Consider the following 14,445-nt stretch of genomic DNA (forward strand, 5'->3'; position numbering starts at 1 on the left):
GAAAGAGACTCTTTTCACCTATTGTGTCTGCGCCGGCCATCAAGCACCTATTTATTCAAAACCATTTTCTAGCACTTGGTCCGTAGCAATAAGAAGCGTATAGAGCCTTGGTGAGACCGCAGCTGGATGTTGTGGCCTCTTTATCTAAGGAGGGATGTACCTGCCATAGAGGGAGTGCAATTGAGGTTCACCAGATTAATCCCTGGGATGACAGGATTGTTTTAAGAGCAAAAATTGAGGAAACTGGGCCTGTATTGTCTAGAGTTTCAAAGAATTAGCAGTGATTTCATTGAAACTTACAAAATTCTTACAGGGCGTGACAGGCTACATGTCGACAGGATGTTTCCCCTGGCTGGTAAGTCGAGAACTAGGGGACATAATCTCCGAATAAGGGGCAGGTCATTTAAGACTGAGATGGGAAGAATTTTTTAAATTACAGGGTTGTGAATCTTTGGAATTCTCTTCCCCAGAGGGCTTTGGAAAATCAATAATTGAGCATATTCAAGAAAGAAATCGATAGATTCCTGGAGACTAATTACATCAAGGGATGTGGAGAAAGTATGGACAAGTGGCGTTGAGGCAGATGATCAGCCATGAGCTAATTGAATTGCAGACCAGGTTCGATAGGCTGAATGGCCTCCTTCTGTTCCTGTTCTGTTCCTGCACTGCTTTTAAAAAAATATTTCTTTATTCTCCTCCTTTTTCGCATTTTCTCCCAAATTTACTCCCACCAACAATAAACAATAATCAGTAATAAACGATAATCAGTAACAAATATGTCAGTCCCCATATCGATAGCAACGATCCCATCCTCCCATCAAACCCAAAACATTTGCCCACATGTTCACATAAACAACTGACAAAAAAGGAATCAGGAATCACCCATGGCCACCATTAACACCCCCACCCCCCAAACTGATGTTCCATGTTATCCAGTTCTTGAAAGTGCATAATGAATAATGCCCATGAATTGTAGAACCCCTCCATCCCTCCCCTCAGTTCAAACTTAAACTTCTCAAGAGTCAAGAATTCCAACAGATCCCCCCACCACGCCAGGGCACAGGGTGGAGTGGCTGCTCTCCAACCCATCAGGATCCGCCTTTGGGCGATCAACGAGGCGAAGGCTACAACATCTGCCTCCGCACCCACTTCCAACCCTGGCTGGTCCGACACCCCGAATATGGCCTCCCGGGGGCCCGGGTCCAGTTTCACATGCACCACTTAGAAATTATCCTAAAAACCTCCTTCCAGTAATCCTCTAGCTTTGGAGAGGACCAAAACATATGAACGTGGTTAGCTTCCCCGCAACGTACACAGACATCTTCTACTCCTTCAAAGAATCGGCTCATCCTTGCCCTCGTGAGGTGTGCTCTGTATACCACCTTCAACTGTATCAGCCCCAACCTCGCGCACGAGGTGGAGGCATTCACTCTCCGGAGCACCTCACACCAGAACCCCTCTTCCATATCCTCTCCCAACTCTTCCTCCCACTTTGCTTTGATCCCTTCCAGTAGTGCCTTCTCCTCCTCCAAAATAGCTCCATAGACCGCTGACACTACCCCCTTCTCCAGTACCCCTGTTGTCAGCACCTCCTCCAGCAATGTGGAGGCCGGCTCCTCCAGGAAGTTCTGTATCTCCTTTCTGGCAAAATCTTGAACCTGCATGTATCTAAACATTTCCCCCTGCTCCAGCCCATACTTCGCTTCCAGCTCCTTCAATCCTGCAAACCGACCCCTAAGAAACAAATCCTTCAGTGTCTCAATCCCCTTCTCCTCCCATTTCCGAAAATTTCCATCCCACCTCCCTGGCTCAAATCTGTGGTTCCCCCAAATCGGCATTTCCCTTGACCCTGCCCACAACCGAAGTGTTGGCGAAACTGCCTCCAAATTCTCAATTAAGCTATTATTACCGGACTCCCTGAGTACTTCCCCGGGGCTATCGGGAGCGGCGCTGTTGCTAGTGCTTTCAATCCTAACCCCCTGCACAAACTCTCCTCCATTCTGACCCACTGGGAATCAATCCCTCTGACCCAGCTCCGCACTTTCTCCACATTCGCCTCCCAGTAGTAATACATCAGGTTCGGAAGACCCAACCCCTGCCTGCCTTCCTCTCTGTAGCAGCACCTTTCTAACTCTGGCCACCTTCCCTCCCCATATGAACAACGTAATCCTTCCCTCAATCTCTCTGAAAAAAGCCGTTGGCAGGAAAATCAGCAGGCATTGGAATATAAACAGAAATCGTGGTGACACGTTCATTTTAATCGCCTGTATCCGAATGTGCCAGTGACAGAGGGAGACCATCCCACCTTGCCAGATCAGCTTTCACTCTCCCCACCAAACTAGAAATGTTGTACCTGCGGAGCCCCCCCCCCCCCCCAACTCCCGGGCAACCTGCACCCCCAGGCACCCTTGAATGCTCACACAAAGCAAAACTTGCACAGGAGCTCAAAGACCTTGCATGCAATTGACTAGACCAGATATACGCTAGGTTAGACATTGCCATTTGTGGTCCCTCATAGGTACATTACTTAATGTGCTGCAGTAACAGGTATTGAACCCCATGAATCAGAAAGTGCTGGAAATTGAGGATAATGTGCATTCTGTAAGGTGCTTTGAAATTCCACAAACAGGTCTGTGGTTAAAATGTGATCCTGGAATGAAATTAACTGAAACCATTGACTAGAAACCTAGCTAGACGAGCTACATAAATATTGTGGTTTATAAGAGCAGGTCAGAGATTGGAAATTCTGCAGTGAGTAACTCGATTCCCAAAGCTTATCCACCCTTTCCCCAAGTCACAAGTCAAGAGTGTTATGGAACACTTTCTAGTTGCCTGGTTGTGCACAGTCCCAACAACACACAAGCTTAACAACATAAAGCAGTGGAGCAGTACCTCGTGGAGCAGTACCCCTTTGTTAAACATTCACTCACACCACCAGTGAGACACTGTGTACCATCTACAAGGTGCACTGTGCTAACTCACCAAGGGTCTTTCAACAGCACTTTCCAAACCCACAAGTTCATAGAATCCCTACAGTGCAGAAGGAGGCCATTCGGCCCATCAAGTCTGCATTGACCGTCCGAAAGAGCACCCTGCCCAGGCCCACTCCCCCACCCTATACTCACAATGGGGGGCGCGGTGGCACAATGGTTGGCGCAGTTGCATTGCATTCAGGGTCCGGGGTTCGATTCACGGTTGAGTCTGCAGGTTCTCCCCGTGTCTGCGTGGGTTTCTTCCAGGTGCTCCGGTTTTCTCCCACGGTCCAAGGATGTGCAGGTTGAGTGGATTTGCCATGCTGGATTGCCCTTAGTGTCCAAAAAAAAAGGGTTAGGTGGGGTTACTGGGTTACGGGGATAGGATAGAGGTGGGCTTAGGTAGGATGCTCTTTCCAAGAGCCGGTGCAGAGACGATGGGCCAAATGGCCTCCTTCTGCACTGTAAATTCTATGATTCTATTGAGCACACAAGTTTAGCTAAGGATCCTTAAAGCTCAGGGCTTTTTTTGAGAGCAGGTAGGTGTCTATATGGAGGTATGCAATACATTTTCTCAAATAATTGTCTCCTTGGGAACAGATTAACTACCGCCAATCTCATGGGGGATGTTGATTAATCAAATGCCTCTATTTCTATTTCCCTGCATTGTGAGGATTATGTATGTGACTACTAACTAGGATGATCATCTTTCTGATTCTTTTATCAGGGTGCAACATGTGATGTTCATGAATGTGTACCTTTTAAGTTTCAGGTGCAAATCCATATCCCACCCACCATGATCTCAGTCCATTCTGTCATCAAGCAAAGCTTGCTGTCTATGTATCTAAATAAGTATTTAGCAATTCATGCCATGTTCCAGCATATTTAACAGATTTGTAATCAACCGTTTGGTTTTTAGGTAGTTAATCAGGTTGAAAGTATTACATTTCTAAAAGAGATTTCACAGTGATTAATATATTCTTGTAGTGTTATGTTCTTACTTTGAGTGAAATGCTCTTTTCATCTACTGACTGTTGGTCTGTTAAATTTTCTTTAGTAATTATTCACTAGCTGACCTCCTGTGGAGTTGACCAGTTGCAGTATTAAGGTCAAGTTGGGCAATAGAGTAGGTGAGTAATTAGATCAGGGGAAGGGGAGAGCAAGAGTTCAGTGGCCAGTAGCATAGTGGGAGGGGAATGGGGATTGGGAGGCAAGAAAAAGAGAGATGTGGCAAGAGTGGTAGGGTTGCAGTGTAAATTCCTTCCAGAGTCTGATATTATCTTCTGTGTGGGAAAGTAGTTCCCCTCTGATCTTTGACTAAATGGGGAAGGGTGGTTACCACTCTAATTTTCCACACGCCTTATAGAAGGTGGAAGAATCCGACGGAGAGTGAGAAGGGGTTAGGGGAAAAAATACTGGGAATGTGGAGTAAACAGAAAGGATGGAGATGATGGAAGATGCAGTAGGCAGGAGCTTTTCTTAGTGTGGAAGGGCTACCAGTGTACAAATCCCACTGTCTGATTACAGTCAAAAACAAGAATCCCTAAAATTAAACAAAGCCAATTGCATAGGACTGAGAGGAAAACCTGGCTACGGTTAATTTGGTAAAAAGACTAAAAAGTGTGGTGATAAATGAACAGTAGGAAACATTTAAAGAAACAATTCAAAATCTTCAACAAAATCGGCTGGTGCATTGAGCACAAGAGTTGGCAGGTCATTTTACAGTTATATAAAATTTTAGTTATGGCACATTTGGAATACTGCATGCAGTTCTGGTCTGCACACTACCAGAAGGTCGTGGATGCTTTGGAGAAAGTGCAAAGAAGGTCTACCAGGATGTTGCCTCGTCTGGAGGGTGTTAGCTATGAGGAGAAGTTGAATAAACTTGGATATTATCCCAGTGGCTTTGATTTTTGAGAAAATGTAGTAAAGGGGTTTTCTAATCTTCTTTTCGAAGTTCTGTTCAATGGGTATGGGAATTGTCTGGATGTATGCTATGCAAAGTGAACTTTGCTCATGAAGAATCACAAGCTTGACCTTGTCTTCTGTACCTTGATGCTTTGTGCTCCAGGACCACCCCATGACATCACTCTAATCCTGATTAATGGTTGTTCCCTCCGAGGCACACATTCCCTCTAGTTATCATCATTCTGGTTTGTGAATTGGGTGAACTCTTACTATGATTGGTTTTAAAAGAGCATCCTGTGCATTCTCGCTCCACCGTTTATCTGGTCCTTGTAACTATTTGGGTGATAAACTGAAGGTGTCATAGTCAAATTATTTACTCCATTGATGACTAGCTCTACAATGGAACCTTTTACATAAGAATATGAGAAACAGGAGCAGGAGGAGACCAGATGGCCAGTTGAGCCTATTCCACCATTCAATAGGATCATGGCCGATCTTCACTTTGCTGCCTGCTTCTCATATCCCTTGCTAAGAGACCAGAAGTTGATCTGTCTCATGTTATGATATGGCAGGTGGTAATTGCTGGACTTCTCAAATTCCAATGGGAAATTTGGACAGGTTATCACCACGATTTGTAGTTTGTATTTCATGATGAGGAAGTAAGTGCAAGAATTCCAATGCCACTTTTGGAATTTTTAAATATTAAATTAAAATATGTATTAACAAAGAAAATAAAAATTAAATATCCAGAATTACATTTACACAATTAAAAGTAGTTCTATAAACATTTCCCAAAAGACTTCAGCTTTAAACTCCGAGCTAAACGATCCTTTTCAGGCAACCATCCCAATAGATTTTTTAATCTATAAAAATCCCAACAAGATTATCACAGGACATCACTGCTGCTATAGGGGAGGTGTTTCACAGAGCTTCTCTCTCTCAATCCTGAATCACTAATGGACAACCAAGACTTGTATTAAAACCTTGCAGTCAAAACACTTTTCTCTGTGAGAGTGGCTAGGATTCACTCTGTTTTTTACAGCTTTCTCTAAGCACACCACATTCTTCAGGACATCGTGGCCAATTCCTCTTCAAATATGTTTTTTCAGTTTCATGGTTAAATCTGTTGTTCTTAAATTTCTTAGGAAGTACCCTTGCCAGAAGATAAAAACAATTCATGTTGTTTTTATGGGTACTTTCTTACGGGTAAAAATAAACTTAATACTTTGATTTACTCATTGATGATCTTTGCCAGTTGTAACTTTTCCTTTTGAAATACAACAGCTAAACTTCAATTAGCCCCCTTATCTTCTAATGCAAATTTTATTCATGCTGCATAATGGTATCTTATCTTAGCTTTGCTCACCTCCAATTCAACATGCTTGCTTTCACACCTACCCCCTTTTGATGTTTTCAATCTCGCAGTCCAACTGTCTTCAGTTTAATTAAATTTGTCACACACACACAGAAGCCTGTTTCACAGTATATCACAGGAATATTAGGAAAATATTATATTTCTTTGCAATCCTGCCTTAAATATATTCAAAAGTTGGAGAATACAATACCCTCTGGGATAGAGAATTCCAAAGATTTCCTTTGAGTGAAGTATATTTTCTTAATCGCAGCCCTAAATTATTGGCCCCCATATCCTGTTCCTGTGCCCCTGTGTTTTAGATACCCCAGCCAGCAGAAACCGCTTTAGGGTATCCACCCTGTCAAGTCCATTCAGACTCTTGTATGCTGAATTGAGGTCACTTCTCATTCTTATAAACTCCACAGAATATACTCAGCCTCCTGTCACGGGGACAAATCTAGTGAACCTTTGATGAGTCACCTCCAATACAAGTAGTCACTGAATGGTTACAGAATGGAAGAACCCATTCAGATTATCGTATTTATGCTGGTTCTCTGAAGAAGAACGTTACTGAGTGCCATTCCCCCGTTTTCTCTCCGTACTCATGCATATTCAATTCCCTCTTGAATGTCTTGATTGAACTTGCCTCCACCACATGTTTGGGCCAGTTAGCTTAATATGTCATTGGAAAAATGTTAGAGTCTATTATAAAGGATGCAATAGCAGAGAATTTAGAAATACATGATTTAATCGAGCAGAGTCAGCAGAGTTGCAGGAGGGGAAATCATGCCTGACAACTTTATTAGAATTCTTTGAGGTGGTGACGATTAGGATAGATAAAGGGGAACCAGTAGATGTAATATTCTTGGATTTCCCAAAAAATATTTGATTAGGTACCACACAAAAGTCTACTTAATAAGGTAAGAGCCCATGGTGATGGTGATAGTATATTAACATGGATAGAGAATTGGCTAACTTATAGAAGGCAGTGAGTTGGAATAAGAGGGACATTTTCAGATAACTTGGAACTGGTGAAGTGCCACAGGGATCAGTGCTGGGGCCACAATTATCTACAATATAGATTAGTGACTTGGATGAGGGGATGAGGGAAATAAATGTATGACTGCTAACTTTGCCGATGACACAAAAACAGGAGGGAAGGCGAGTGGTGAGGATAACAGTTTACAGAGGGAGATAGACAGGTTAAGTGAGTGAGCAAAGGCAGATGGAATATAATTTAGGGAAATGTGAAGTTATATACTTTGGTAGGAAGAATAAAGGAGCTGACCATTACTTAAATAGAGAAAGATTGCAGAAAGCTGCAGCACAGAAGGATTTGGAGGCCCTCTTATATAAATCACAAAAAGCCAGCTTGCAAGTTCAGTCGGTAATAGGGAAGGGAAATGGAATGTTGGCCTTTATTTCAAAGTGAATGGAGTATTATATTAGGGACATCTTGCTAAAGCTATACAAGGCATTAGTTAGACCACACCTGGACTACTGTGAACAATTTTTATCCCCTCATCTAAGGGAAAATATACGAGCACCGTAAGCAGTCCAGAGAAGGTTCACTAGGTTGACCCGGGGTTTGGCAGAATTTTCTTATGAAGAGAGGTTGGGCCTATACTCATTGGAGTTTCGGAGAGTGAGAGGTGACCTTAGTGAAATATATAGGATTGTCAGAGGTCTTGACAGGGTAGTTGTTTCCCTTCTGGAAGAGTCTAGGACCAGGGGGCATAATCTCAGAGTAAAGGGTCACACATTTAAGACACATGAAGAGGAATTCCTTCTCTGAGGGTAGTGAATCTGTGGAATTCTTTACCACAGGGCAGTGGGCAGCATGGTAGCGCAGTGGTCAGCACTGGTGCTTCACAGCACCAGGGTCTCAGGTTCGACTCCCGGCTTGGGTCACTGACTGTGCAGTGTCCGCACGATCTCCCGTTGTCTGCGTGGGTTTTCCTCCGGATGCTCTAGTTTCCTCCCACAAGTCCCGAAAGACGTGTTTGTTAGCTGAATTGGACATTCTGAATTCCCCCTCAGTGTACCCGAACAGGCGCTGGAATGTGGTGACGAGAGGATTTTCACAGTAACTTCATTGCAGGATAAATGTAAGCCTACTTCTGACAATAGTAAAGGTTATTATTATTATAAAATATGTTCAGGGCTGAAATCGACAGATTTTTAATTGACCTTATTTCACTTCTATTTTTTAGCTGTTGATTTGACCTGGTTGAATTTTATGGATCTGGAGGTTCGGAAAGGCTGTTCTTCGCGCTAGTGATTCATTGGTAGATAAATTCAAAGTCAAAAACCAGGATCAGTTAATATGGGACTTGGGAAATAAGGGAAGGGCATTAAACTGTATGCTTGGATTTGAGGCTCATGAGCTGAAATAGCATGAAATAAAAAGCTTGGATTCCATGGAGTGCTTAACGTTGGCAGAATTCTGAGGAATTGAAAGGTTATGGGAGTGAAAATGAGAAATGGATGAAGATTGCTTCCATGTTACAAAATTGTTTTTTGTCTAATTTTTGTGCAGAGTAAGGTGGCGCAGCTATCTGTCGACTGGAAAACTCTTAACACTGCTTTGAAAGATCTTAGTCAGCAGTCCGTCATGGGAACCAGTCAATCTATGTCACAACCAAAGGTTAAAGGTGAGGAAAATTCTTAAAATCATAATACAAAAGCAAAACATTGTGGATGGTAGTGGTAGGGATATGAAATAAAAAAAAAGTGAATGTTTGAAATACTCAGCAGTGTCCAGAAAGAGAGAAACAAAATTAACATTTCAGGTCAATGACCGTTCAGCAGAGAATTTGAGTGGTTGAAAGGTGGTGCTAAATGTTTGACTGTAATGATCTGGGTGAGTGTGGATGAGTCAGATGGTCTATTCCCATCTTTTTCTTTGTATGTTTTCTTAGTTCACTCCACTGTTCAAACAGTGACCCTGGTGTCAGCAACGCCTCCTTCTGGAGCCACTCACCTAGTTCTGAGGGATGCCTTCCCCCCAGATTCTGAATCATTGATGCCAGCGGATCTGAACAAATCTGCCCTGGAGCTCATAGACTGGTTGACACTCATTGATCAGATGATCAAATCAAACATAATTACTGTTGGCGACCTGGAGGAAATTAATAAAACTATTGTACGCCTGAAGGTATGGAAAACAACTGCGTGATAACTCTAAATTGTATACTGTGCCTTTAACATAATGACATTTCACGTGTGTTACTTGTATATAAATTATGTTGAATTGTATACAGGCTTTATCTGGGGTTTCACTTGCGCACATGTAAAGAGACATTATTGAAATTATAGCATGATTGAGTTTGGAGGTGTGTCATTGTGAATAAATGCAAGACTGAGAAAAGATTGTCTCAAATACTTTCCTTCACCAACTGGCTTTCAAGATTAGCTCAAAGCAGTTTCAATCTGGCCAACCAGTGGTGGAGGATCTGAGCGATGCATAGACTTGAGTTGTAGAAGATTTTGGAGCGAAATGGACAAAATGGAGAAGATTTGGTAGAGATTGCAGAGCAGTGGAGGGATTAATAGTGAGAAAGGGTGGCTGAGCGTTTAATAGTGAGACAGAGCGATGGAGGGATTAATAGTGAGACAGTGCAGCGGAGGGTTAATAGTGAGACAGGAAGATGGAGGGTTTAATAGTGAAACAGAGCGGTGGAGAGTTTAATAGTGAGACAGGGTGGCTTACGGTTTAATAGTGAGATAGGGTGGCTGAGGGTTTAATTGTGAGATAGGGTGGCAGTGGGTTTAATAGTGAGATAGGGCAGCTAAGAGTTTAATAGTGAGACAGCGGTGGAGGGTTTAATAGTGAGACGGTGGCGGAGTTTAATAGTGAAGCAGGGCGGAGGATGGTTTAATAGTGAGACAGGATGGAGGAGGGTTTAATAATGAGGGTGGCAGTGGGTTTAATAGTGAGACAGGGCAGCTGAGAGTTTAATTGTGAGACAGCGGTGGAGGGTTTAATAGTGAGACAGGGTGGCGGAGTTTAATAGTGAAACAGGGCGGAGGATGGTTTAATAGTGAGACAGGGAGGCGGAGGGTTTAATAATGAGGGTGGTGGTGGGTTTAATAGTGAGACGGCGGCGGATGGTTTAATAGTGAGACGGCGGCAGAGGGTTTAATAGTGAGGCAGGATGGCTGAGGGTTTAATAGCGAGACAGGGCAGTGGAAGGTTAATAGTGAGACAGGATGGCTGAGGGTTGATAGGGTAGCTGAGGGTTAATAGTGAGACAGGGCGGCGAAGGGCTAATAGTGGGACAGGGTGGCGGAGAGTTTATTAGTGAGACAGGGTGGCGCAGGGTTTAATAGTGAGACGGGGCGGTGTAGTGTTTATTAGTGAGACAGGGCAGCAGAGGGTTAATAGTGAGACAGGGCAGTGGAGGGTTTAATAGTGAGATAAGGTGGCAGAAGGTTTAATAGTGAGACAGAGCAGCGGAGGGTTTAATAGTGAGACAGCCCCCCCCCCCCCCCCCCCCCCCCCCCCCAAATCATGGGGATCCACCTGGCAGCTTTTCTGTACTTTCCCTAAAAGGCGCAGCCGTGATCAGGAAGATCGTAGGGAAAACTGCAGCCCCTGCACTGTATAACCAAGGTATTTTGAGATTCAGTATTGATGTCTTTCTGGCTAGTTCTATCCGTGCAATCCTAATTTCTAAATCCTGTCTATTCTCAGTTTTAACCTTCAAATTCTAATTTTGGTCAATAAAACATATTTAACACATCCAACTGATTATCATGTTAGAGGATGGTTGGAATTGACTTGAAGAGATTATAATAGGTTTTGTTTAGTTTGTACTCACGTGTTAATTCTTTGCAAACAGACTACAAAGAACGACTTGGAGCAGAGACAACCCCAGCTCGATGCTATTTTCACTCTGGCTCAGAATCTGAAGAATAAAACGGCTGACCTGGCGGAGCGAGCCGCAGTTACTGAGCGATGTGAGTGAAATTCCTTCACAACCTCTTGTAAATTGGGACCGCCAGTAGTTATTTTTTTATTCTTGAAAATACAATGAGAGACTTGAAATTGTGTGTGAAATGGTTGCAGCGATGTTATCCAGTTGTTGGATGATATATTTGTGACAGTGTACTGTAGCTTCCTGTAGTGAAGCATTGTTTGACACTGGTGCGAGGAACTGGGTGATGCTGGTAAAAACAAATTACTGCAGATGGTGAAATCTGAAACAGAAACAGAAAATACTGGACAATCGCAGTAGGTCTGACAGTATCTGTGGAAAGAGAAGGGAGCTAACGTTTTGAGTCTGGATGACTCTTTGTCAAAGCTGGAGAGAACTGGAAATAGGGTCAGATTTATACTGTTGTGGTGGGGGGGAGGGGGGGGGGGAGTGGTAGGGCTGGATAGAGGGCCAGTGGTAGTGGAGATTGACAAAGATATGGACAGAAAATTAAAATTAGTGTAAATGGAATGGTTAAGGTTAAGAAGGGTGCCGATAGTGGCACATACAGAGATTACAATGTGTTAATGGAAGAACAAAGGTTAGCAGTGTGTCAAAGGGCAACTAGAAATAGGGAACAGATGGCCCAAGTGGGATGGGGGGAAGGGGGAGGGAGAAGGGGCAATGATGAGGGATAAAGAGATCAATAGAAGAAATTGAAATAAATTGATAGAAATAAAAGTGGGGTGAAGGTGGAGGAGAGAGTTCACAGTCTGAAGTTGTTGAACTCCATGTTAAGTCTGGAAGATTGTAATCGGAAGATGAGATGTGTTCCTCCAGTTTGCGCTGAGCTTCACTGGAACAACGCCGAAGGTCAAGAATGGACATGTGGACGTGAGAGCTTGACAATAAGTTGAAATGGCAAGCGACAGGAAGGTCTGGATGATGCTGGTGCAAGGTGGAGCTAAAAGAAACAACAAAGCAGTGAATGAAAATGGAGCAGATTACTGCCGTGATTCCAAACTGGATTTTTAAAATTTGCTTCACTCTGTGGTCTAGGAAAGATTTTTTTCAAATTGACTAACACTGTCACAAATACACAATTATATTGTAGTTTCTTATTAAACTCAATCGTGCATAAGAATAATGAGCAATATGTTTTTTTATTCTTTCATGACCTACAATTATGGACAGGATGTTATCTTGAGGTGAGATGGGGGATGTGAAGATATCCGATATATATGGGTGGTTGTTGGAGACAGGATAGCACCGTTGGAAGTAAAGGGGAAGTGGGAGGAGGAGCTGGGCCTGAAGGGAGGGTTGTGGAGTGAGATTTTGCACAGGGTGAATTCCACCTCCGGAAAAGGCTGTGTGCCATTAGAGGGTTGGAGGAAAGGTTCTATTCCAGGTGGAATCGTTCTTTAAGGACTTGATCGTGGCTGAGCCTGATGCAGTTTATGGGATTTCACAGAGCTCACTTGACAAGAGCGCGCATGAGTGGGTTCTTCCCTGGAATAGAGGACAGGTGTGAGTGGTGTTTGAGGGTGCTGGTAAATCATTCACACATGTTCTGGTCCTTCCCTAAGTTGTTGAGTTTTGAGTGTCCTTTTTTTTGACACCATGTCAGAGATTGTGGGGCTCAGGTTGGAGCCGTGTCCATTGATGGCGATTTTTGGGGTGTTGGACACGCCGTGCTCCTGGGGGGGAGGACAGTTGATGTCTTGGCCTTCACTTCTTTGATAACCTGGAGGCGAGTCCTGTTTGGGTGGAGGTCATCGGTGCCACCTAAGGCCTCGGTGTGTTTGGGGGAATTTCTCAGACTGGAAAAGATGAAATATGTCAGTAGAGGGTCGGAGGAAGGGTTCCACTTGGGTGGAAGCTGTTCATCACCTTCCTTCAGCACTTTATCATGGCCAGCAATTAGCGTGGGTTTGGTTCAGAGAGTGGATGGTTGGGGGGGTGGGGTTAGGTTTTTTTAAAATAACAAATTGTTTGTATTCTATTGTATATGATAATTTTATTTATTAAAAAAAAAGGGAATTCCAGGATTTTGATCCAGCGACAATGAAGGAATGGTGTTATAGTTCCAGGTCAGGATGGTATTGGCTTGGAAGGGGACTTTCAGATGATGGTATTCCCATGTGTTTTAAAGCCATGTGGTGCATAGTTGTGAATATAATATTTTAATCAGATGTTCAGGAGTTTTCAGGAAGGTGTTCCAAAATCAAGATTAAAAGTAGTATATCCTGCATGTGTTTTTAGATTTGGAGACGCACAAGAAAGGCTGCAGTGTTCAGTGATGATGTACTTTTAAGTAGGATATCTGTTCCTGCATGTGTTTATCTCCTTTTGATGTTTTTGTGCAGTGGTGAGGGTCCAAAACCAATGGGATAACACGCAACACAGACTGGAAGCACGGCAGCAGCAGCTGGAAGAGCTGCTCAGTGACAGCATACAGTGGGAGGAGGAGTTGCAGGCAACCGAGCGGCTGGTTGGTCAAAGTGAGATTCACCTGCAGTCCATGCTCCAGGTCACTTCAGACCCACTTGCTCCACAGCTAGCAGAAAGCAAGGTAACTTGTTGGCCTTCGTCTCCAAGCAGCTTTTTGAGTGAGCTACAGAGTCTGTTAGCAGAGGGAACATCTTGACCACTGTAGATTGTGTTCCGATCTCTGTAGAAACTGATAATTTAAAAAATAAATTAGAGCTTCTAGTTAATAGCCAAATGGATGACACATTGATTTCACATTTTAAGACATTTACTGTAAGACTAAAAACACTACTGACTAAACACTGCTTTTGTTGACAATTTATTGTTTAAACTGTCTGGCATCTTTGAATCTGTCTATATATATATGTTTCTGGAACATACCTCTTCATTCACCTGAGGAAGGAGCAGCGCTCCGAAAGCTAGTGACATCGAAACAAACCTGTTGGACTTTAACCTGGTGTTGTAAGACTTCTTACTGTGCTCACCCCAGTCCAACGCCGGCATCTCCACATCATTGTTTAAACGACAGAGCAGAAATGTTAACACAACCTTAAAAACACACTACCAGTTATACATTACACTATCCTTTAATTGGATATGTAATTCTCCCAGAATCAGTCCAAAACGATTATTAGCTCCCAAAAGTTTACTCGTATTATCTTCCTTTCTTAGCTTGGGAATTTCTAATCCTACAATTGTCCTTCAAGTTGAGAGTATTACTGGAGGTCCTCCCTCTTGCAGGAATGAGGCTAATCTTCCCAGGTTGCTTTAGCTCCTCACAAATGTTGTCTTTTCAATTAGA

General features: G+C 43.2%; 1 protein-coding gene across 5 annotated transcripts in view; it reads left to right on the forward strand.

Annotated features, from left to right (window-relative positions):
- The window catches only part of utrn (utrophin), a 770,758-nt gene that overhangs the window by 391,541 nt on the left and 364,772 nt on the right, over positions 1 to 14,445 (forward strand). For all 5 annotated transcript variants that reach the window (XM_072507465.1, XM_072507476.1, XM_072507484.1 and 2 more), the window contains 4 exons: positions 8,774 to 8,888; positions 9,156 to 9,391; positions 11,079 to 11,196; positions 13,520 to 13,725. In XM_072507465.1, coding sequence (XP_072363566.1) covers positions 8,774 to 8,888; positions 9,156 to 9,391; positions 11,079 to 11,196; positions 13,520 to 13,725 — 675 coding nt within the window. The remainder of the gene's footprint in view (positions 1 to 8,773; positions 8,889 to 9,155; positions 9,392 to 11,078; positions 11,197 to 13,519; positions 13,726 to 14,445) is intronic.

The sequence above is a fragment of the Scyliorhinus torazame genome, chromosome 1 (genome assembly GCF_047496885.1).
Source record: "Scyliorhinus torazame isolate Kashiwa2021f chromosome 1, sScyTor2.1, whole genome shotgun sequence".
Classification (NCBI taxonomy): Eukaryota; Metazoa; Chordata; class Chondrichthyes; order Carcharhiniformes; family Scyliorhinidae; genus Scyliorhinus; species Scyliorhinus torazame.